The 25,190-nt window shown below is 51.1% G+C and overlaps 1 protein-coding gene across 2 annotated transcripts; it reads left to right on the forward strand.

The window, feature by feature from the left end:
* The first annotated feature begins 9 nt into the window (after window positions 1–9).
* Window positions 10–22,989, forward strand: CHST13 (carbohydrate sulfotransferase 13). Of its 2 annotated transcripts, none has more exons than XM_040463270.1 (3): window positions 10–142; window positions 15,941–16,020; window positions 21,472–22,989. In XM_040463270.1, exons 1-3 carry the CDS (start codon window positions 46–48, stop codon window positions 22,315–22,317), a joined length of 1,023 nt encoding a protein of 340 aa, XP_040319204.1. In that variant the 5' UTR covers window positions 10–45; the 3' UTR covers window positions 22,318–22,989. The 2 variants fall into 2 exon arrangements, with proteins under 2 accessions (XP_040319204.1, XP_040319205.1); XM_040463271.1 differs by lacking the exon at window positions 10–142 and adding an exon at window positions 4,508–4,673.
* The last annotated feature ends 2,201 nt before the right edge of the window (window positions 22,990–25,190 follow it).

The following is a 25,190-nucleotide window of genomic DNA, read 5'->3' on the forward strand; positions in this document are numbered from 1 at the left end:
GACCGCAGCCCCGCGCGCCCCGCAGCGCCGTGCGCCCCGCACAGCATGGGGAGGCGCTGCTGGCGGCGGCGCGCTCTGGCGGCCGCGTGTCTGGGTGCCGCGCTCTTACTTCTGGGCGCCGCGCCCCGCGCCCTGCGCCCGGGTGAGTGCCCACCGGGCCCCTCCACGGGGGGCACCTGCTGTCCCCTCCCGCGCTGGGGGGTAGGGGTGGGTGGGCCCAGGGAGGCTCTAGGCGTCCCCGCCCAAGCCCCGGCTCCCTGAAAGGGTCTTGCCGCCCTTGGGAGTTGGTCTCCCAACGCCCGCGAGGGGTGATAGTTCGGGGCTCGCAGCCCGGGGCCCCGGGTCGGTTGTGGGTGGCAGAGGGCATCGGGTCCACCCAGGAAGGCAGCCTCGTTTACGTCGCCGGCACCCCTTGGCGCCCGGAGGCCCCTTGACCGAAGCGGTGCAGCGTGGGTTGGGGAAGCCTGACGCTGCCCGGTCCTTCAGATGGTCCCCCTCAGCCGCAGGCACTGCTGCCTGGAGCGCCCCGCTCCGCCCCGAAGTTCACACTCAGGAGGACCTGGGGCTCCTTTGCACGCCCTGCACAGTCTGGTTGGGGAAACTGAGGCAGCAAGTCAGGACCCTGCAGCGCGTGGTAGCTGCCCTGGGCCAGGCTTGTGCGTAGTCTTAACTCACTTCATCTCCTCCCCATTTCACAAAGGGGGAAACTAAGGCAGAGAGATTGAGGGGCAGGTGTGGGTGACTTGCCTGCTGGCTAGCCGCCTGCCTGGGGCTTGAGATGCCCAGTCAGCAGCCTGTTCCCACCTCGGGCTCTGTTTGCCTTTCCCTGGTGTGAGTGTGTTGGGGGGCTTTGGGGGCTCAGGGGGTAGGTCTCCCCTGGGCTCTGTGACAATCCTTGGAGTGTCACCTTTGGAGCCTCACGGACAGGGTCTCAGGGAGTAAGTGACCACGCCCCAGGGTGGACAGGGACTGTGGGCAGTGAGGGTGGCCCAAGAGATCGAGCTGAGGAGTCTGTGTTTTGGGGGGCACTCACCCACCTGGCTGGGTCTAGGTTAGTGGATAAGGGTCATTCCACAGTCTTACCTGCTGGATGACCTATTCCCCCCACCTCAGGTCCTCAGTACTCCCATCTTTCAAATGGAGTGCTCAGGTTCTTCCTTATGGGTCTTTCGGGGAAGTGAAATTAAATGAGATAGTGGAAGAAATTCAGTCCTGAGTCTCTTCATCATGCCGGCTGTCATGATTTAGGGGTGACACTGTGCTCCCTTCATCTTGGGGGGCGGGGCTTCCTTCTCCTGCTTTCCCTCCAACCTCCATGACTGCCTCTGGGCTGGAGGCCAGGGTTTGGCTGGGGTCCAGGTGAGCAGGGCTTAGGGAGGACTCCCTAGTGTGTTCACCAGAGTTCTACCCAGTCACCCTGCCGATCACACTGTTCCCTGCATGCCTGGACCCAGCCTCCCAGACCTGGACACCTCTCCAAGCTCACAGGAGGGAGCTGTGGTCAGTCTTGTCAGTCTTTCCATCACCACCCCGTTCCATGAGCAGGTGGGCTATCTGGGAGTGGTGCTCCTGGTTCAGGGTGCTCCTGATTCATGGCAGGTGCTCCTACTCCTATGTCTTAGCAGAGCAGAGTGACCCTAGCAGTGTGGGCTGTGGTCCTAGGGTCTGTGGCCATGACAGTCTTTGTCTACCCAGTCATTCATAGACAAATGTTTACTCAGGACCTGGACTCCCAGGGCTCAGCCGCTGGCGTGGGGTGTGAGAGAGACAGAAGGCTAGAGCATTTGGGCCACGGTGTGTGGGGGTGTGTGTCTGGGGGTATCTATAGAGGAGTAGGCACGTTGGGGTAGGCATATTTATGTCTCTGTGTCTCCCCTGCCTGGACACTTCTCTCCTGCCGCCTCCTCTACCCAGGTTTGAGAGAGAAGAAATGAGCCCAGGTACTGGTTACCTTCTGCGTTTTCTTCCTTTTGACTCTCTTCCGCAAAATCTGGGAGAGCAGGAGCTAGAGAGGGTGACGCGTGGTCCCTCTCCTAGTTTTTGCCCATGCTGTGTCCCCGCCTGAGATTCTCTGCTGCGTGAATACCCTTGGCCACGACCTTCTCACCCACCACGCTGGCCTCACCCTACCCAGTCTGACAGACCCTACTTGACGCCTGCTTCCACTGCCCCGAGACTGGGATGGGCCTCTTCTCCGGGCTCCCATAGTGCAGCCCCGCCTGCCTCCCAGAGGCCCTCTTGCTCCTGCTAGGTGCTCAGACCTTTCCCCATAGTCTGTTTTCACTCATCATAGCTTTGAGGGTGACCCTGGACAAAAGAGGGTTAATCAGACCAACCTACCCAACCTACTCTGCTGACTCTTTTTCCTCCTGAGCCATGAGCTAAAGCCCCTGACCTCAGAAGCCAGTGAGGAGGGTGTGCTAATGTTGGATCTGCAGGCACCTGGCAGAGCCGGAGAGGAGACAGCTGGGTGGAAAGGCCTTCTCCTGCCAACCGTCCAGCTAGAGGCAGATCCTGCTGTCTGGGGACTCTGAAAGTGGCCTCATAGGGCCTCCAGCAGCTCTGAGGTTGTTCCCGAAGCTGTGCTCTGAGTTGGAAGGGGGTGAAGGGTGTGGTGGGCCTCTGGGCTAAGAAGAGGGCTCCAGAGCACAGGAGGAACTTTAGCATCTTCCTCCAGGCACGCACACAGGTCTGGCACTGTCCCCTCCTTCTCCAGAGTAGTTGGGCAGGGGACACCTAAAGGACTGCCACTAGAGGCCTGGGGCCCCTAATGTGCATTTACTAGTGGGGAAGTCTGGAGTAGCCCACCGTGGCATCCCTGAGCCCCCAGGACGCCATCAGTGCTGACCTAGTGCTCAAGGTCCTGGGGACGAGGAAGATGCTGGGGCAAGGTGGGACAGTTGCCCAGGATACTGCTGCCCTCGACACCCCAGCCTCACCCCAGCGTCCCAGTGGCGCTTCCACTGTCACCCCTCATCCCTTTCTGCCTTTTGCTTCCTCTGTGTCCAAACCTGGGCTTGAAGGCTGTCCTTTTGTGCAACCCTGTTGACCATGGATTTGCTGGGCACGTGCTCATGCGAGGTGCCTTTCTAGGGCTGGGAACAAAACTTACTAATATACCTGCCCTTGCAGACCTTACATTTTTAATATTAAAAATCCAGGGGCGCCTGGGTGGCTCAGTCGGTTAACCATCTGACTTCATCTAACCATCAGCTCAGGTCATGATCTCACGTTTGTGGGTTCAAGCCCCGTGTCAGGCTCTGTGCTGATAGCTCGGAGCCTGGAGCCTGCTTCACGTTCTGTGTCTCCCTCTCTCTCTGTGCCTCCCCCACTCACACTCTTTCTCAAAAATACATAAAACATTAAAAAAAATTTTAAACATCCAAATTGCTGGTCTGCATCCTCTGCCCCCAGAGACACACTGAGGGAGAGTCTCAATTTAAATCCCCCACCTGCTGCTTCTCAGGGGCCTCATTGGGCAGTGCCGGATTCCACCCTCACCTCCCTCCCTCCTCAGTCCTTTCCTAGGTTTGCAGGGTTGAGCATCTTTCCTGGAGTTGGAAGTCTCCGTCCACTTTCAGGGGACCTGGGGTTGGGGGCAGGGAAGGGAGAGTGTGGAAGAAGGTTGGATGGAGGGGATTCCCAGGGGAGGCCACCTGTCCCTTCCAGGCTGGATCGCTGTCTTCCTTTTTCCTCCAGGCCACCTCCCTCCTCCTGGGGTCCAATGCTTCCTGTCTGAGATCTGGGATGATGTGTGCTAACAGAGATCTTCTCCCCCACTGTCCTTCTTGGAGGGGTACCAGATGGGGAACGGCCCAGGGCTTCTCTCCCTTTCCCTCTCTGTCCCCTTCCTTCTCTGGCACCACAGCACCTGGGGACTCAGGCCACAGAGACAACTGTTCAGAGCGCAGGGGTCTATGATGGTCGGGGCACCTCTCAGGCAGCGTAGTGGCCCTGGAGGCAGCCATTGCTTTTAATGAAAAACCAGTATTTTGGTCCTATGCAGAATAAATGCAGAAATGCCCGATGACTCCTGGGGAGCCAGGGTGCCAGGGTTGAGGTGGGTCTATGACATGGGCCTGGCCTTGGATCTGAACAGGGCCTCTCAGCGCAGAAGCCGGGGACCTTCGCAGGGGCAGCTAGAGCCAGGAGCAGGCAGCTTGCCCCCTGGGTGCCCTGTGTCCACTGCCTCCCACTGAGCCCCCTGCAGGACCCCGTCCCATAGGCTCTCCCTCATCGTCCTTGCACAGTGGGGTCCCAGTGCCCAACTCTGCATGCTCTGACTCCTTCCCCAGTCCTGGCCCTGGGCCGTCACAGGTCACAGTGTCTCAGTGAGGACATCTCAACTCAGGCCCACTTAAGCCAGATGAGGCTGCCTTCAGGCATGAGTGGATCCAGGGGTGGAACCCTTGTCTCCAACTCTAGGTTTGGCTTTTCTCTGCAATGGCTTCACTTTTAGCTGCCTCAGTCCAAAAGAAGGGCTCTTGACTGATTTCTAGCCAGAGTCCCAAGGATGTGTCTCATTGGCCGGAATTGGATCCCGTGGTGTCCACCTCTGAGGGACAGTTGCTGTGGCAGAAAGGGATGGAATGCTCCGATTGGCTAGGCCTGGTCACCTGCCTATCCCAGCAGCTACTGGAGGAGGGAGCCTATCAGAACCACGTGGACGGAGTGTAAGCAGGTTTGCTTCCGGAGGGACACCCAGCAGGCTAGCAAAAGGAGTGGGAGTGGCTGCTGGCAGCCAAATCGATAGATGCTCCCACACTGCGGTCCATTCTCAGGTACTGTCAGTGTTCCCAGGGCTCAGAGGCACCATCCGGGCCTCCAGAAAGTACCATGAGAAAAGGTTTACTGGCAAGATGGATGGCTCACTAGAGTACGGATTGGTAATTGCATTTTGCAGAGAAGGAGACTAAGATCAGGAGAAGGAAAGTGACTTGCTCACCCAACTAGGAAGTGTGAGGGCCAGGATTTAATCCTAGTCTAAAGCCCTAACCCTTATGCTTTCTACTCTATAGGCTGGGGTATTTTGGGTTGGGCTTTGCAGGCTGCATAGGACTTCACCAGGTGGGAAAATGAGGAGAGGGAATTTGGGGGGCAGAGGGAATGGCACAGACAAAAGAATGGAGGAGTGAAAAGGCCTGCTGTGCTAAGGGATGTGCTGCGGGCAGAGCTCAGGGTTCATGAGATGAGGTGGTAGGGTGGAAGCCAGAAGTATACTCTAAGTTGGGGCCCGGTCATGGGTGGCCTTGAATGGCAGGCTAAGAGTTGGGGCACTCTCCTTATGGCCATGAGGGGCTATCAGTCTTTAAATAAATTATTCATTGGCACTAGGTGAGTTACAGGGGTAAAAAGAAAACAAGACAGTCCCTTTTTACAGAGTCAACTTTCTGGAAAGGCAGCCAGACATCAACCCGTACACAAACCCCATTGTTTCAGCGGTAATAAATGCCACGCATAAATTAAAAGGAGAGACCCGGGAAAGGTCCTGACGTGGAGTGCTGCTCTTTGGAGAGACCCTCTGTCTAGAGGGGACATCCGAGTTGAAATCTGAACAAGAAGGGTTACTCTAAAGAATAGGGGTTCCTGGAGGAGCATCCCAGCCAGAAAGAACAGTTAGTGCAAAGGCTCTGAGGTGGGAACGCCCCTAATGTGTTCACTGATTGGCAGAAGGACCAGTGTGGCTGGAGCTGGGCGGGGGCGGGGGGTGGTGGGGAGAGGAGAGAGGTGGACCAGGAGGGTTCTGGGAAGAAGCAGGAATTTGTTGTTAGCCAGTGGGAAGCCATGAAGGTTTTAAGATCACCAAGGTGGAGGGAAGAGAAATAGCCTCCTATTTCTGAGTCTCCTGAGTGAGGAGATTTCTGTGACTGTCCTGGACGGAGGAGGCAAAGGGGCAGGGGGGTGGGATAGGGGCAGTTCTTAACCATCCTGGAGGCAGAGGTGATGAGAATATACCCAAGAATGAGCTGGCCAGATGAGGGGTTCCATTCCTGGTGGAGTTCAGCAAATAGAGTTTGAGTTTTAAGTACAAGTAGAGAGATCTCTAGTTCTCTTCAGGGAAAAAAAAAAAAAAAAAAGTGGGATTGTTTTTTTATTTGTGAAGGGCTTGTCAACGTGTTCCTCCCTGAGCCTGATTGCCGGAGGGAATGTCCCTGACCCTGGGGCATGCAGGTCACCCTGGAAGTCCCAGGTCACCTGGGGGACCGAATGGGCTGGGGTAACCTGCCCTCCACCCTCCCCCAGCAAGGTCCCCGGGGGCCTGTCAGTGCTGTTTGGGCCTGGCTGCCCCTGCCTGTCTGATCTTGCAACACTGTGCCCAGCTAGAACTTATTAACCAGAAACCATGTGTCGTAATCTTCACTCACTGGACTGGGAATCACCAAACAGTGTTTCTCTCCCAAATGGTGAAGTTTCAAATGGCCCACAGAATGCCTTGCGCCCCCCACCCCCGCACCCTGCCCAGCTGCAAGGGGCAGCCAAAGCCTTTCCTTAGGGGTGGGTGTGCCAGGGACCATCTCACCGGTTTCTGCCTGCAGTTTCCCTGTGTGGCAGTTCACCCACCTGCCTGCAGTTCTGGTGAGCTTGGGCGGGGCTGTGTGCTGGGCAGGATGGGTGCCCAAGAGATGTGCCCTCAGAGGCATACGTGCACTACGGCCCGGGGTCAAATCCTTTTTCTGGCCTTTGCTTGCTGTGAGGCCTCAGGCCTGTTTCTTTCCCTCTCTGAGCCTCAGTTTCCCCATCTGTCAAATGCAGATAAGAATGGTTTCTACCTGATACCAGTGTCAATGTGTGCCGAGCTCAGTGCCAGGCGCTGGCCGACCCTAGGGCTGTGCCCCAGGTGCTTCTTCCCTGGTTCCCGTGACCCTGCCCAAACCCTGCCTCCTTTGCCGGCTGCCATGCCCTCCTGGGGGCTTCCTGCCTTCATGCAGCGGCCACCGCAGGGTGTTGGGCTGTCTTTGCACCGACCTACTGGATCAGGACTGTGGTCTGCTCTTGAGGCCAGGGCTGCATGGTTTTCAGGGCCAGGATCCCTTTGGGCATGGGTGCTGGGCTCTCCCAGACTGTGGTCAGCTCACACCGCATCGCTTCCTCCCTTTCAACCCCAGCTGGTTTGCTTTGAGCAATTTCAAAACTCCAGCTGTTTTACTGCTGTGATCTGTTTCTCCTTCTCCCAGCCTCTGTCCCTGTCATTGTGTGTAGCTCTGTCTCTTTCTCTGTGTCTTTGGCACCCCCTCGTCCCTCCCACCTCCCTTCCACCACCCTCCCCCGCCTCCCCAGACAATCTTCTGCTGTTTTTGTCTCCTTTTTCAAAGCAGAACCCCATGGTGGTTTTGCCTGTGACTGCCCTGGGCTGGCCCAGGCCCCTCCCTGGCTGTGAGACTGGGCCTGCCGCCTGGCTCTCCCTGGCTTGTCTGTTCCGTGGTGCCCTTGGCAGGGAGCCTGGGACCTGAAGCCTAGTGGAGGGGCTGCACATTGGAGGACACAGGCCAAGAGAGGCTTGGGGAAACCAGAGTGGAGGTTGGGGGATGCCTCACTGTGGCCCTGTTTGGGCCACCCTGCCCTCAGAGCCAAGCCCCCAGCTTTCCAGAGTTGGGGGCCAGATCGAGGGATCTTCAAGGCAATCCCCTTCTGGCCCTCCTAGTCCTATCTGTCCTCCTCCCTGGCCAGCCTGCCCATCCCACTGGACTATAAGTTCTTCTGATCTGTGTGGTGGGAAGAGGTGGGGCTGGGCGGAGGTGGCCCAGCCCTGTAATCACTGGCCACAGCTACTCTATAAATAGGACCTCACTCTGGTGCCTGCTCCCTGTGACCCTCCACCCACTGGCCCCTGAGGTCTGGTATAGGACACACTTTCCTGCAGGCTGTGGCCTGAGCAGGAAATGAGAGGCCCCATGCAAGGGTTGGTGTTTTTGAAGGCTGGGTGCCTCCAAGTTGTGGGGCCTTGGGGTAGAAATGGACCTAGGTTTGCTTCACAGTCCCTGGGGGCACCTCCTACCCCGCCGCCCCCCCCCCCCCCCCCCCGCCGTGGGTACCAGCCCTTCCTCAAACCCAGCTGTGGCCCTCAGAGGAGCTCATCACTGGGTGACCTCGGGCTACAGGTAACACATCTGCAGATTGGTGAGAAGGGTCCCCTGCCTCCCCGGGTTGTGAGTGGTGCTGTGCTAATGTGACATAGCATCTCCTGGTGGCTGCTGCTATACTTAGGCCAACCTGCCAGCCCCAAGCCTGGGGCCTCCCTGCGCAGCCAACATGGCTGCCCCCTGGTCAGCTCATTTTCTGATGACAGTGGTGTTCCTGGGACACGTCCAGCTGCTGGGAGACAGAAGTTCCAGTCCTAGGGCCATTGGTGAATCACAGGACACAGTTAGGCCCTCCCCTCACCTTGGCTACAGAAGAGCCCAGACCTTGTTCCAAGGACACTGGAGTGGGGAAGGAGCCTGAGGCTGCCAGAGGCCCTGGACAGTGGGCTTCTGGTGCACACAGAAGGTTCTGGAGGCCAAGGCAAGGTCAATCTGTCATTTATGCATTCATTCAGCCAGCCTCCACCAGGCTTTGCTGTAGTACAGGGGTTCTCCAGGTGTGCTCCTGGGCCAGCAGCATCAGCATGACCTGGGGGGCTGTTACACATGTGGATTCCTGGGTCCCCCTCCAGACCGCCCGGACTAGAACAAGTGTTTTCTGTGTTTTCGTTGGCCCCCACGCATGCTAGACAACCACTACTCATGGTCAGTTTGCCAACAGATAATCAAATTTTCAGTTAATCAAATTTTCCAAGTTTATTTGTTCATCAAAAACATGTCTTAAATCTTTTCAGTGAATGTGTTCTTCTTGGCAGCATTTTTTCGATTCTTCATTTTATTGAAAGCCAAGGGTCATGGAAACGTCCATTCTTCTTATGGATATATTCTTTTCTCTTATGACCCTGAATTCTTGAAGGTATTCTTGTTATGAACATGCAATGTTCTTGTGAGTTCAAGAATATCTTATGATAGCCATCCAATATATTTACATTTGTAAGCTAGATTTGCATAAAATGGTCTTGCATATATCCTTTTTGGTGATCAGTAATTTTATTTTCATTGAGCTTTAATTCTCACTCCATAAAATCACTTTTTCAAAGGACACAGTGGTTTCTTAGCGTATTTAACAGTTGTGCGGTATGTCCATTCTATAATTCCAGAATATTAGCAGTAGCAGTGACTCCCCTCTTTCCCAGTGATTTCCCCCACCACCCCCAACCCCTAGCACCCACTCATCTATGTGCCAAGTTGAAGCCAGCGTCAGTACTCTTTCCTTTGTATGGATGAATAATATTCTTTTGTATGGATGGACCGCAGTGTTCATCCATTCATCAATTAATGGAACCTGAGGTTTTGGTTATTAAAAATAATGCCATGGGAACATTTGTGTGTTAAGTTTTTGTGTGAACATTGTTTTCAGTTCTCCTGGGCATGTACCTAGGAGTGGAATTGCTAGGTCATAGGGTAATTCAATGCTTAACGCGTAACTTGCTTTCGCTCACCTTTTGTTATTGTGGTAAAATACACATGACATAAATTTTACTGTCTTAATAGTTTGTAGGTGTACCGTTCAGTGATATCAATGCATTCATAGTGTCGTGTGACCATCATTCCAGACCTCTTTTCATCTTGTAACACTGAAAGTCTGCACCTATTAAATACTCCACATTCTCCCCTCCGCCACCCCGGCAACCGTCATCTGCTTTTTGCTCGATGGTTTTTACTACTCTAGGTACTAAGTGGAATCCTTCATGATTTGTCCTTTTGTGGCTGGCTTCTTTCACTCAGCATAATCTCCCCAGGGCTCATCCAAGTTGTAGCCTGTGTCAGAGTTTCCTTTCTTTTCAAGGCTGAATAATATTCGTTGTGTGAATAGACCCCATTTTGATTATCCGTTCATCTCTTGATGGACACTTGGGTTGCTTCCATGTTTTAGCTTTTGTGAATAATGCTGCTAAAAACATGGGTGTGCAAATACCTCTTAGACACCCTGATTTTTCAACTCTTTTGAGTATGTACACAGAAGTGGAATTGCTGTGTTCTGTTAATTCCATTTTTTATTTTTTGTGGAGCCTCCATGCTGTTTTCATAGCAGCTGCCCCATGTTACATCCCCACCAACAGTGCACAGGGTTCTAATTTCTCCACATTGACAACACTTGTTTTTTTTTCCTCTCTCTCTCTCTCTTTTTGATAGTAGCCATAATAATGGGTGTGAGGTGGTATATCATTATTGTTTTGATTTGCATTTCCCTAATGATGAGTGATGTTGAGCATCTGTTCATATGCTCATTGGTCACTTGTACATCTTGCCCATTATTGAGTTGAATTTTTTGTTGTTCAATTTTAGGAGTACTCTATATATCCCCTATCAGATACATAATTTACAAAAGTTTTCTCCCATTCTGTGTTATCTCCCATAATGCACAGAATTTAAAATTTTTCAAGTCCAATTTATCTATTTTTTCTTTTGTTACCTGTGCCTTTGGTTATATCCAAGAAACCACTGCCGGGGTGCCTGGGTGGCTCAGTCGGTTGAGCGGCTGACTTCGGCTCGGGTCATGATCTTGCGGACCGTGAGTTCGAGCCCCGCATCGGGCCCTGTGCTGCCAGCTCGGAGCCTGGAGCCTGTTTCAGATTCTGTGTCTCCCTCTCTCTGACCCTCCCCCGTTCATGCTCTGTCTCTCTCTGTCTCAAAAATAAATAAAAACATTAAAAAAAATTAAAAAAAAAAAAAAAGAAACCACTGCCAAATCCAAGGTCATGAAGCTTTTGTCTTATGTTTTCTTCTAAGAGTATTATTGTTTAGGTCTTACATTTAGGCCTTTAATCTATTTTGAGTTAGATTTTCTATATGATGTGAGGTAAGGGTCCAGCTTCATTCTTTTTCATGTGAACATCCAGTTTTCCCAATGCCATTTGTTGAAAGGAGTATTCTTTCCCCCTTTGAATGGTCTTGGCACCCTTATCAAAAAGCATTTGACGATATATGTAAGAGTTTATTTCTGGACACATCTCTTCTCTTCTCTTCTCTTCTCTTCTCTTTTCTTCTCTTCTCTTCTCTTCTTTATATGTCTGTCCTTCCACCAGCACCCACTGTTTTGTTACTATAGCTTTGTAGTTAGTTTTGAAATGAGGAAGTGTGAATCTTCCAGTTTTGGTCTTTTTCAAGATATTTTTTTTGATATTTGGGGTCCTATTGAATTTTGGGATGGGTTTTTCTATTTGTGCAAAAAACGTCATTGGAATTTTTACAGGGACTGCATTGAATCTACAGATCATTTGGGGCAGTATTGACATTTTAACAATACTAAGTTTTCCAATCCATGAACATGGGATGTGTTTCCATTTCTTTGTGTCTTCTTTAATTTATTTCAGCAGTGTTATGTAATTTTCATTGTACAAGTCTTTTACCTCCTTGGCTAAGTTAATTCCTAAGTATTTTCTTCTTTTTTAGACTATTACAAATGGAATTTTTTTTGTACTTTTTCATATTTTTTATTGTTTATGGAAATGCAATGATTTTTGTGTGTTGACTTTGTATCCTGCTACTTTGGTGAACTCATTTATCAGTTCTAGCAGTTTTTGTGTGTGGAATCTTTAGGGTTTTCTGCATATAAGATCATATCATCTGCAAACAGAAACAATTTTATTACTTCCTTCCAGTTTGGATGTCTTCTATTTCTTTTTCTTGTCTAATTGCTCTGACTAGAACTTCCAATATTGTGTTGAATGTAAGTGGCCAAAATGGGCATCCTTGCTTTGTTCCTGATTAGAGGAAAAGCTTTTAGTTTTTCACTACTGAGTCTGATGTTTGCCATGGGTTTTTCATATATGGTTTATATTGTGCTGTGGTACTTTCCTTCTGTTCTTTGTTTGTTTGTTTGTTTGTTTTGAGTGTTTTCTTTTTTATCATGAAAGTATGCTGAATTGTGTCAAATGGTTTTTCTGCATCAATTGAGATGATTGTGTGGTTTTTTTTTTTCCCCTCCTTCATTCTCTTAATATGGTGTAGTACAGTGATTGATGTTTATATGTTGAACTATCCTTGCATTCTGGGACTAAAGCTCACCTGGTGATGATATATAACCTTTTAATTTGCTGTTTAACTTGTATTTCTAGTATTTTGTGGAGGGTTTTTGCATCAATGTTAATAAGAGCACAGCCAGTTTCTAATTTTCCCCATTTTTGCCATTGCTTTGAATGTTTTAGTGTTTAATACCTGGCTCCCCAAAAAGGGGAAAAGAGAAAAATGGAAGGTGGAGAAAAGGGAACCAGCCTTTTAAGTCCCTCGGAAGTCACTCTATGTGGAGGGAGAGGGTCTTGGAACAATGTGGGGAAGCACACCTGATCAAAGCATGGATCTCTGATATTTGGAGAATGGCATCCTTTTTGCCCACCCCGCTTCCTGCATGCTGTATGTAAGCTACTCCAGGAACACATGCACAGCTGTCTGCCGTGTGGCTGTCTGCCATGTGCTACGAGCTGTAATCGGGGAATACTGCCACCTTAATGACATTAAATCTCCCAGTCCACAAACATGGGATATTGTTCCATTCATTCAGGTCTTCAATTTCTTCCAGTGGTGTCTTAGTTTTCAGCGATGAGTTCTGCACTTATTTTGTTAAATTTAATCCTTAATATTTTTCTTTTTATGCTATTGTAAATGGAGATGTTTTTGTAATTTCAATTTTGGGTTATTCATTGCTAGTATTTAGAAATACAATTTACTATTGTATATTGGTCTTTTATTCTACAATCTTGCTGAACTAATTTATTAGCTCGAGTAGTTTGTGGATTACACAAATACACACACACACATTCTCTATATATTCGTGTTATCTATGAATACACATAATTTTACTTTTTCCTGTCCAATCTGGATGCCTTTTTTCTTTCTTTTTCTTGCCCAATACCCTGGCTAGAATTTCTAGTACATTGTTGAATAGAAATAGTGAAGGTGGGCATCCTTTGTTTTGTTCCTGATCTTAGAGGTAAAGCATCCAATTTTCGCTATTAAATATGTTAGCTATGGCTTCTAGATGGCTTTTATCCGCTTGAAGAGGTTCCCTTCAGTTTCTAGTTTATTTAGTGTTTTTATTGTGAAAGGGTATTGGATATTGTGCAACACTTTTTCTGCTTGTACTGATGATGATTGTGTGGGGTTTTTTTCTTTATTCTATTAATATGGTGTATTACCGTGATTGATTTTTTTTTTTTATGTTGTACCACCTTTGCACTCCTGAGATAAGCCTTACTTGGTCATATATAAACCTTTTTATATGTTGATGGATTCAGTTTGATGTGTTGTTTTGTTTGTGAGGATTCTGCATCTATGTTCATAAGAGATATTGCTCTGTAGCTTTCTTGTGATGTCTCTGTCTGGTTTTGGTATCGGGGTAATACTGGGCTCATATATGAGTTGGGAGGTATTTTCCCTCCCCCATTGTTTTGTTTTTTGGGAGTTTTTTTGAGGGGCATAAATAGTTTAGAAGATACTGGTGTTAATTCTTCTTTAAATATTTGATAAGATTCAGGAGTGAGTTATCTGATTCCGGGCTTCTCTTTGTGGGAATTTCTTTCCATTACTATTTCAATGTATTGTTATATGTCATTGAGATTTTCTGTTTCTTTTGAGTGAGGAATTCGCATCTTTTTAGGACTCTTTCCATTTCATGTAGGTTATCTAATTTGCTTTTGTATAATCGTTCATACCTTTCTCATTTCTGTAAGATTCAGTACTGATAGCTTTTCTCTCATTCCTGTTTTTACTAATTTGAGACTTCATTCTTTCCCCCACTCCCAGAGATGCCTTTATTTAAAAAAAAAAAAAAAAAAAAAACAGCATTTAACCATGTGCACATGTGCTAGGGTCACTGTGATGGTACCAGCCTTTCATTTTTATTTATTTTTATTTTTATTATATTTATTTACTTTTTAAATTTATTTTTAATTTTTTTAATGTTTATTTTATTTTTTTTTAATTTTTTTTTAACGTTTATTTATTTTTGAGACAGAGAGAGACAGAGCATGAACAGGGGAGGGTCAGAGACAGGGAGACACAGAATCCGAAACAGGCTCCAGGCTCCGAGCTGTCAGCACAGAGCCCGATGCGGGGCTTGAACTCTCGGACCGTGAGATCAGGACCTGAGCCGAAGTCGGCCGCTTAACCGACTGAGCCACCCAGGCGCCCCAAATGTTTATTTTACTTTTGAGAGAGAGAGAGAGAGAGAGAGAGAGAGGCAGAGAGCAAAGGAGATGTAGAATCGGAAGCAGGCTCCAGGCTCTGAGCTGTCAGCACAGAGCCCAACTTGAGGCTCGAATCCACAGACCGTGAGATCATGACCTGAGCCGAAATCAGACGCTTAACTGACTGACCCACCCAGTGCTCATTTTTTAATTTATATCGAAGTTAGCCTATAGTGCAACAATGATTTCAGGAGTAGATTCCACTGATTCATCCCCTATGTATAACACCCAGTGCCCATCTCAACAAGTGTCTTCCTTAATACCCCTTACCCATTTAGCCCATCCCCCCTCCCACCACCCCTCCAGCAACCCTCAGTTTGTTCTCTGTAATTAAGAGTCTCTTATGTTATGTCCCCCTCCCTGCTTTTATATCATTTTTGCTTCCCTTCCCTTATGTTCATCTGTTTTGTATCTTAAGGTCCTCGTATGAGTGAAGTCCTATGAAATTTGTCTTTCTCTGGCTAGTTTCACTTAGCATAATACCCTCTAGTTTCATCCACGTAGTTGCAAATGGCAAGATTTCACTCTTTTTGATTGCCGAGTAATACTCCATTGTGTGTGTGTGTGTGTGTGTGTGTGTATCTTCTTTATTCATTCATCTGTCGATGGACATACTTTGGCTATTGTCGATAGTGCTGCTATAGACATTGGGGTGCATGTGCCCCTTTGAAACAGCACACCTGTATCCCTTGGATAAATACCTAGTTGTGCAATTGCTGGGTTGTGGGGTAGTTTATTAATTTTTTGAGGAAACTCCATACTGTTTTCCAGAATGGCTGCCCCAGAGACGTCATTCTTTTCTTCTTGGTCAGTCTAGCTAAAGTTTTGCCGATTTTGGTGATCTTTTTTGAAGACTGCATGTACTTTATTCATTTATTAACAAGTATAATCATATTTAATCATATTTAAGAAAAATATGATCAAGAAGCATAAGATCATAAACCTATGCTTACCTATGTCAACTATATAGTAAGAATATGTTCATATTAATTGAATATGTAGGAAGATATTCCTTAAGACACATTTAAAGTAAAAGAATAAATTTAGTAAGCAGAGTTTGTGGTAGTTTTAAGATTGAAGAGTGCAGTACTGAGACAGATAGACAGTATCCCTGCCCACTGTCTTCCAGTCTGGGAGACCGTGAAACCTGCATTTACCAGGAAGTGGCATACACACTGGCCTGGGAAGTTCAGGCTCCTGTAGGAGCCCACGGCAGTCATGTGACCTGGCGGGCTGTCATTGGAGAAGCTGAGTTTGGCTGTGCCACCTCTCCTGCTACCCAGCCCTTTCTGGCTGCCTGGACAGCAGCTAGCTTGGTGATTCCCTTCGGGCTCCGTGGTCATGGGGCTGGCGGGGGTGGGGCATGAGATGAAGGCAGATGGAGACAGTGGGTGGTCAGGCCTTCACCAGAGGGCTGGATAACACCTTTCCTCTCATCCCTGCCTGCCTGGCATCCTCCAACTCTGAAGGGCAGGACATGGGGCAGGAGTGATACCAAGTACTCTGCCCTGGTGGGTCAGGAGACCTATCAGTGCCCCACACTCCACCAAGCCCCCTGGAGGCAGGTGAGACACAACAGGGAAACTGACTCCCAGAGGTAGATCAGATGTGTCCAAGCCCCCCGAGAGCCACAGCCAGTCCACTTGATGCCTCTTTCCTTGTGCCCCACAGCATTTGAAAACAGCCTGGGCTCTGGCTGGCTCAGTGGGAAGAGGAGGAGTCCCCTGCAGATGCTGTATGACATGGACCAGGTAGGTGGACAGACACCCACCCAGTGATGCCTCCCTCTACCTCCAGCCCCGGGAACCTGAAAGCCCACGTGTAGACCTGTCATGGGACTGGAGCCCGCAGGAGGGCATGATGAAGCTTCCTCAGTAGTCAAGGCTCTGTGCAGAGAGGAGAATGCCTGTGACAAGGGCAAATCTTGGGGCAAGCTGGGAGATCCGCCCGCCCACCCTCCACCATTGACCCAACAACAGACTGAGGCCACACTGTGCCAGACACTCTTTTCTGCATTGTGAGTATAAAAGACTGAAGCAGACCCTTAGGAGGTCTAGTGGGGAGACGGTAATTAAGTGAACCCCCAGATTTTAGTACCCGCTGTGGTAGGGAAACAGGCAGTAGCCCCTGCCCTCGCAGTGTTCTCAGGCACACAGACCGGGAGGCTTGCTGGCCCGTGCACTCCACTTCTGCTCTGGGCCTGCCGGGAGCCCCCACAAACCCCAGCCCCCCTCCCCGCCATGGTTATACCCCACTGAGAGCCACAGGCCCCTGGCTCACACACACCCCAGCACGTACAAGGAGAGGCACCCATTCAGACAGCATGTGTGGACCACCTACTGTGTGCAGTCTGTGCTCGGGATGCTGCTGATCCAGCGGCAAGCAGGTCAGCTGGGTCCCTGACTTGGTGCAGCTGACATTCCCATGGGGGGGAAGACATCATCCCATTGCCACCTGCATTAACCTGTGACTCGTTTGCATCAGGGCAGCCCTAGGTGCAATAAGAGATCGACCAGGAGGGTTCTCGTTTAGATTGGGGGCTGTGGGGGGGGGGGGGGGGGGAGCCTCTCTGAGAAAAGGACATCGGAGCTGAGAACTGCTGAAAAAATGTTGAGAAACAAACAGTAGGGGGCCGAGTGCCTAGAGGTGAGGGGGCAACGGAAGAGGGGGTGTGAGGTGAGCCAGGAGTAGGCAGCAGCGTGGTGGTGCCTGGCAGGTGGGGCAAGGGTAAGAGGGAGCCATAGAGGGTTTTAAGCTGGGGAGAATGATCAGACAGGTTGGGTAGGGAGCTGTTCACTGAATCCCTAAGTGCTGAGCCAAAGGGGCCTGTGGAGCTTATCTGACCTTGGGTTGCAGGTGTAGAGGCCTTGGTTCAGAGAGGGTGACTGGCTTGCTCTGGACCACACAGCAAGCTGAGGGCAGGCCAAGCTCTCTGTAGGATCCTGGGCCCCGCTAGTTCCACAGGCCCCTGAGGGTCAGATGGAGTTGGCTCAGCTCCCTAATGGCCTGAGGTCGCACTGACTGTTGGGTGTAAGGCCCTGGGAGCTTAGCACCTTGCAGCTGAGAAATAAAAGTAATAAAAATAATCCGGCCAGTGAGTGCTAACTGTGTACCAGACACTTCAGTTCTGTGAACATATTTAGTCCTCATGGCAACCCTACAAGGTAGGGCTGTAGGGCTGTTGTTTTCCCTGTTTAAAGATGAGGAGACTGAGGCAAAGGGAGGCCAAGGACACAGAGAAGGTGAAGAGCTCAAAAGGACTAGAGCCACGCTAAGGATCCAGCAGCTGAGTCCAATCAGGCCGGGAGAGATGAGAGTTGTAGCTGCAGGACTCGGTCCTGGACCAGCAGGCGTAGTGGCAGCTTCTGAGTCCTAAGTGGCCTGAGTTGAGAGTTCCAGCTTCTGTACTCGAGAGCTGTAGGCAACTCATTTCTTCTGAGCCTCAGTTTTCTCACTTGTATGGAGATAACATTGCCTGTCTTGGTATTTACGGAGCTCCAAGCGACAGAAAAGCGGACTTTAAGCCATTAGGACAGTCGGTGTTTACTTCCCAAGATGCTCAGAGACCAGCCAGCCCTCTGGAACAGCATCAACATGTTGCGCATCATCATCTGGATGTTGATTATCTGTTTCATGTCTTGTTGTCTCCTGACTGCAATCTGACTGCCAGGGCTCCGGACCTCTCCTCCTAGGACAGTAGCCCTGAGCAGAAAGAGAGGGGGGCAGGCAAAGGTTTTTTTCTTCAAGGGCCCTCTCTTTTTGTGCTGAAGTCTTTCCTGGGACTCAGCTAGCAGGCTTTCCTGTAATCTCCTTGGTCAAATCCAAGCTATGTGTGCACCGCTGGCCCCAGAGCTTTCGTGAAGTTGTGTGAGATTGCTGTGACTGGTTCTTCCCCAAGGCTAGGCACACGACCTACCACAATTGAGGTCTGCTGGCAGGGAAGGTGGCCCAACAGGTGGGGGGGGGGGTGGCCAGTATTCCGTGCCATAGGAAATATGGTGGGTTGTCTGGAAGCTAAAAAAGCAGACCTTGGCTGTGGGGCACCTGGATGCAGCCTCTCCTGGCACTCGTGTGCAGCCAGGCTTCTGAGGGCAACCCTGTGAGTCTGCCTTAGAGGGTAGGGGATACTCCCAGGCCCCCCAGAGCCGTGGCTGAACTTCGCAGCCACCCTTCAGTGCGATTTTGAAAAGGTGACATAAGCACATGATAGGGCATTCAACCTCCCAAAAAGGTACCTACAGTGAAGAGTACCTCTCCTTCCCACCCTGTTCCTGCTGACCCCTGGAGGTGACCAGTTAGTTTCCTGTGTGTCCCCAGGCACGTTCTGGGTATGTGTGTAGTGTCCAGTGCTCAGTCATGTGCTCAGGTCACTTTGCCAAAATCACACCTGCAGGGCATATATGTCCTTTCTCTCTGCTTTATGTTTGAATTGTGAAAAATTCAAACATATACAGAAGTACAAAGTACATTAAACCCCATGTTCCCATCACCCAGTTTGAACAGTCATCAACTCTTATCCAGTCCTATTTCATCCAGACCCTTCTCCCCTCCATTTCTACCTGGGATTATTTGGAAGCAAATCACAGCCTTGTTTGTTCTGGGACAATGTCAATATATATCTAAAAGAGAGGCTCCCCACAACCTATCCTTTTCTGAAACATTTATTTCCTTCCCCAACCCTTTTTATTTTTTTTTTATTTAAAAAAAATTTTTTTTAACGTTCATTTATTTTTGAGACAGAGAGAGACAGAGCATGAACGGGGGAGGGTCAGAGAGAGAGGGAGACACAGAATCTGAAACAGGCTCCAGGCTCTGAGCAGTCAGCACAGAGCCCGACGCGGGGCTCGAACTCACATACCGCGAGATCGTGACCTGAGCCGAAGTCGGACGCTTAACCGACTGAGCCACCCAGGCGCCCCCTCAACCCTTTTTAAACCCAAAGTGTGGGGTGTTGACTCTTGTTCTGTATTTCAGCTTTTTCACTTAAAGTATCGTGGATTTATTATTTTTTTTAATGTTCATTTTTGAGAGAGAGACAGAGACAAAGTGCAAGCGGGGGAGGTGCAGAGAGAGGGAGACACAGATACAGATACAGTGTAGAGTATCTGTAGGCTCCAGGCTCTGAGCTGTTGGCACAGAGCCCGATGTAGGGCTTGAACTCATGGACCATGAGATCATGACCTGAGCTGAAGTCGGACATTCAACCGACTGAGTCACCCAGGTGCCCCAGTATCTTGGATTTCTGCAGGATGCTTTTAAAGGCACCAGAAGCACAACTGAGCATACATGCACGCGTGCACGCGCGCGCGCGCGCGCACACACACACACACACACTTCCCTGCCCCCTCCCCCCAGCGTCAGATACTCTCATGAAGGCACGGGGTACAGTGTGCCCCCATTTCAGAGGCTGCTTTGTCCCCTTGCAATGGAAGCACTCAGAAGGCTCTTTTCTTAACTGAGATATAACTCAAATACCATAAAACTCACTTTTAAAGTGTACAATTCAATGGGTTTTAGTGTATTTACAAGGCTGCATAGCTGCTGCCACTCTAATTGCAGAACGCTTTTGTGACTCCAGAAAAGAAACCCAGCACCAGTGAGCAGTCACTCCCCCTTGTCCCCTCCCACCCGCCCCTGACAACTAGCAATATGCTTTCTGTCTCTGTGGATCTATTCTGGACATTTCTTATAAATGGAATCTATCCGACAACATATGGCCTTTTGTGCCTGGCTTCCTTCACTTAACATGGGCAATCTTTTCAAGTTTCATCCATGTTTTAGGGTGTATCAGAATTTCCTTTGGGGGCGCCTGGGTGGCTCAGTCTGTTGAGCACCCAACTCTTCATTTTGGCTCAGGTCGTGATCTCATGGTTTGTGAGTTTGAGCCCCATGTACTATCAGCATGGAGACTGCTTGGGATTCTCTCTCTCCCTTTCTACCTCTCCCCCATGCTCGCTCTCACTGTCTCTCTCTCTCAAAATAAACACTGAAAAAAAGAATTTCCTTTCTTTTATTGGCTGAATAATATTCTATTGTATGGATATGCTACATACTATTTATCCATTCTTTGCTGATGGACATTTGGGTTGTTTCTACCTTTTGGCTATTATGAATAACATTACTGTCAACATTATTTACAAGTTTTGGTGTGACATATGTTTCTAGTTATCTTGGTATATACCTAGATGTGGAGGGCTGGATCATACGTTTATTTATTATTTTTTGAGAAGCTGCCAAGCTTTCCACAACAGCTATATCATTTTACACCCTCAGCAGCAATGAATGAAGGTTCCATTTTCCCACATCATCAACAATGTTTGTTGTTGTCTTTTTTTTATTATGTCTTGAAGGTTTTTAAGACAATTCTGAGGAATTAAAAACACTCTCCTAGAAACTCCTGAACCAGGAAGAGGACGGGTGGGAGGGGGGTTGGAGGGTTAGTCTTGGAAGTAGAGAACCTGTTTAGTGCAGAAGGGACTTGAGGAAAGGAGGAGGGATGGGGGGGAGGGGGTGGCTTGGGTCTTAGCATGGCCGAGGCAGGCTAGGAGGGGCTGGCCTGGGTGTCCTAATACTACCTAATTAATAGAGTCGTAAAGTGCACAGAAGACTTTCTGGCACACAGTGGGTGCTAGATAAATGCTCGATGTTAATATCTCACAGAGGAGAGACAGGCAAGCTTCCTGCCCAGGCACTGAGATTAGAGATGGTTGGTGGTAATAAAAAGAAATCAAGACCCGCAGGAACATACTTCTGTATGAAGTAGCTAATTTTATCATTGAACAAAAAATATCTCGGTAGCCTGCAAGTGGCTGCATTTTTCAACTCTTTATATGGATTTAAAGTATACCGTTCGTATACACTATCCTTTCAGTAAAAAGGGAGCGGATATTCAATCCGCGCCCACCCTTACCACTCTGATGATATAACTTCTTTATCAGGCTTACTCTGATGTGGTCATATTCATTCTGAGGCCTTCCTCGGTCCTGAGCGCCCAACACTTGTTTGTCACATCCTTCCACGTGCCTCAGCGAGGTTAGAGCCATTTCCCCCCAAGTTCAGGTCCAGGACAGATCCCTGGGTCCCAAATCACAGAGCGATCAGTGGCAGTTGCTGGGGTTTCAGTCCCCCATTCCTTCGCCGCGGCTGGGTGGGCGCGGGGCCCGCAGCGCTGACCCGTCCGTCCCCCCACCTGTCGCCCGCAGGGCCCGCGCTCGGCCATGGCCGAGGTGCACCGGCAGCGGCGCGACCTGCTGCGGCGCGCCTGCAGCCGCCACACACGGCGGCAGCGCCTGCTGGGGCCCGAGGACCTGCGGCACGTGCTGGTGGACGACGCGCACGGCCTGCTCTACTGCTACGTGCCCAAGGTGGCCTGCACCAACTGGAAGCGCGTGCTGCTGGCGCTGAGCGGCCGCGCCCGCGGCGACCCGCGCGCCATCCCCGCGCACGAGGCGCACGCGCCGGGCCGCCTGCCCTCGCTGGCCGACTTCAGCCCGGCCGAGATCAACCGGCGCCTGCGCGCCTACTTGGCCTTCCTCTTCGTGCGCGAGCCCTTCGAGCGCCTGGCGTCGGCCTACCGCAACAAGCTGGCGCGGCCCTACAGCGCCGCCTTCCAGCGGCGCTACGGCACACGCATCGTGCGCCGCCTGCGGCCGCGCGCGCACCCGGACGCGCTGGCCCGCGGCCACGACGTGCGCTTCGCCGAGTTCCTGGCCTACCTGCTGGACCCGCGCACGCGCCGCGAGGAGCCCTTCAACGAGCACTGGGAGCGCGCGCACGCGCTCTGCCACCCGTGTCGCCTGCGCTACGACGTGGTGGGCAAGTTCGAGACGCTGGCCGAGGACGCGGCCTTCGTGCTCGACCTGGTGGGCGCGCCGGGCCTGCGCTTCCCCGCGCCGCCGCCCCGGGCCAAGGCGGCTGCCGCGCGCGACCTCGCCGAGCGCCTCTTCCGGGACATCAGCCCCTTCTACCAGCGGCGTCTCTACGACCTCTACAGGATGGATTTCCTGCTCTTCAACTACTCTGCTCCCTCCTACCTGCGGCTGCACTAGGCCGCGGAGTCCCGGCGGAGCCTGGCATGTGGATGCCCCGGGGTCTCGGTGGACCGGAGAGTGTGCATTTCTGGTGGTCCCCACCCCCACCGTCCCCTGCACCTCCATGCTGGTGCCACCCACCCGGGACTCCACTCTAAGCACCACTGCCCCCGCGATTCCCTGCTTGGCCAGCACGCCTGGCCAGGTTTAGGTGCAGTCCACCTTGTGTGACTGTCACTTGACGCTTGCTTCCTCTGACTGCTCCAGCTGGACGGCCTTTCTCCAGACCCCTGGATGGGAGAGCACTGAATAACTAGTCTGTTTTCGTTTGAGGCCATTTTGGGGGGTCGGCTCTGCCCCCAAACCTGTCTGTGGTGCAACAGAGCAGAAATGATGGTTCGGTGTGACCTCTTCACCTCACCTGCTTTGGTGGTCACATCCCTGTCCCTCGTTGGGCTCAGGCTAGAGCCATCTGTGCCAGTGGGCATGGCTCTGGAGCCCATCCTGAGTTGCCTTCCACTCTGCCTGTCACAGAGCAGCACTGTGTCTGGCCCCACCTTTGACCTCAGTCTGGCCAGATCCCAAGTCTTCCGTGTGTGCTCACAGAGCTCAGAATGGTGCCCGGTTTTATAGGACCTTGGTGAGCTGGGGAGCTCATGTTTTTGAAATAAACGTTTTGTTATTTTCTGACGTTTGGAGTTTCTCTGCTTCACTTTGCCATTTGCTCCGCTGCGTGGGGCTGTCCGATCTTGGGGATCTCAACAAACCTCTGAGCCTCAGTTTTCCTTTGCTGCTAAATGGCACAAAAATGCCAGGTGGTCAGGAAGATCAGGCGAGAGAGAGACGGAGAGCCTGGGTTACCTTCACAGCAGCGCACCGGTGTGAAGGGCTATATGGGCAGCGGGGTAAGGAGTCTGTGCACTGTGAATGGGGCATGCTAAATTCTGCCCGGAGGGGCAAGTGGGAGAACTTGGGGGGGGGGGGGGGGTCTAACCTTTCGATCTGCTTAGGCTGAAGATCAAAGCTGAAACCAGCTCAGTGTGTATGTGTGTGTGTGTGTGTGTGTGTGTGTGTGTGTATTTGCAGCGTGTGTCAGGCCACTTGGCAATGAGTATCCACCCTTCTGGCTTTGGGAAGACAGCCAGCTGTGGGAGTGCTCCCTTAGGAAGGACTGAAAGTCCCCTTAGTGACTGGTTGAATATATGGTGTCCTTTTTCAGTTTCCCTGGATGATAAAGTAAAATGCCAGTACTTTGGGAAGAACAGGGCAGGGTACGCTTGAGGTTTGAGAAACAGACAGCAGAACACAGCTGAGGTAGGACAGCTTGGCAGGGATGAGGCCAAACTTCTCTGGTGGTGCCCCCACACCCTGCAGTGAGGGCCTGTGAGCCTGGTCACAAGGCCAGGCTGGCCAGGACCGGCAACTCAGTCACATTCACGCCTCGGGCTTTGTTGATGTTGTTCCCTGTGTCTGCAGTGGATGCTCTTCCCTCCAGGCCTGTCCTAGGGTTCCCTCTTCTCAGGAGCCTGCTGAGGCCTTCACGGCCACTGTGTCCTGGGCCCTGCCAGTGGGCCTCAGTGGCAGCCAGCCCTGTGAACTTGGGGAGGGGCCGCCTCTGGGCTCCCTGTGAAGTCTCACCCCACTCACTGGAGGGCTGTGGAAGCCCAGGATCCTGAACCGTTACCAGGGGGAGGGGGGAGGGGCCGGGCCTGTGACATGCCCGGAGGCCCTGTGTCCTTGTTTCTGGCCCCCTGTTGCCCACGTGCTCCCCCGTACGCTATACCCACACCATGTCCCACACCACATCCTGGTCAGCTGTCCCACACCCACTTCGATGGCACACATCTTTGTTCCGAGCTTCCTCAGTGCCCACACAGCCTGTGATGTGACCTGTTTGCTGAAGTTATCACCCACTCAGGTGTCACCCAGAACCAGGTGGTCACCTTTAGAAGTCACCCTCCCGTTCGGTCATCACACGACCTGTTGCCATTCCTCGGTGCCTGCTGCATCCTGTAGCTCATCACATGCACGCACACTCCATCATGTGGGAGAGGCACTCCACTGCCTGCCCCCAGCTGATGGCACCTGATGTACTCTCTGCTGTGACCGCAAGGCCCACACCCCAGGCCTTCTAGGGTTAGAGGCACCCCTTCCTCCTGTCCTGCTGGCCCTGGGGGATTCATCATGCTCCTGTGTCCTCTGACCTGCTTCCTCTCTGGCTGGCGCCAGAACGTGTCTGTCCTCACTGATCACAGGCTGACTGCCCACCCCTCAATGGCAAGGTCCCAGCTGGGCCCTCCGATGGCCCGAGGAAGACGGGGTCTCACGTGAATAGCTGGACAAGAGGGCGCCCAGATTTTCTGTTAAAACGCTGCACCAGTTCCTAAAGGGATCCAAAGCACAAACTGGGCATTTTAATGTACTGGGAACTTATATTTCCTGGTTTTCCATCTCTCAGAACTTAGTGGTGCTGGTCACCGCCCTCCCCAGCGTGGAAGCGACACCAGTGGGTTGGGTTGCAAAGACTTGTTTAGAATGTTTTAGCGTTCTGCTGTTTCTGGCTTTGTCAGGAAAACGTTTCCCGGATTTTTTGTAGTTATGGTATTGGTTTGTTTTTGTTGTGTTGTGTTTTGTTTTTTCAGTTTTATTTTGTGGCTTTGTCATCCAGGCGGCTTCCTGGGAGGCGTATTTCCATCATTTAAAGTTGTGCTAAAATAAATCCCCAGTTCTTTTAACAACAGCACTTCATGCATTATTCAGTTTCGGAATCGCAGCCAGCGGCATCTGCTGGCCTTGGCGACTGGCTGGGTGGCCTCCGGGTGAAGGCAAGGCCCACAGCTGCTCAGGTTGCTGGGTCGTTACGGCACCCTGCCAGGTCGGTGGGCCACGCC

Source organism: Herpailurus yagouaroundi, unplaced genomic scaffold, assembly GCF_014898765.1.
Source record: "Herpailurus yagouaroundi ecotype Mexico unplaced genomic scaffold, PumYag 387, whole genome shotgun sequence".
Taxonomy (NCBI): Eukaryota; Metazoa; Chordata; class Mammalia; order Carnivora; family Felidae; genus Herpailurus; species Herpailurus yagouaroundi.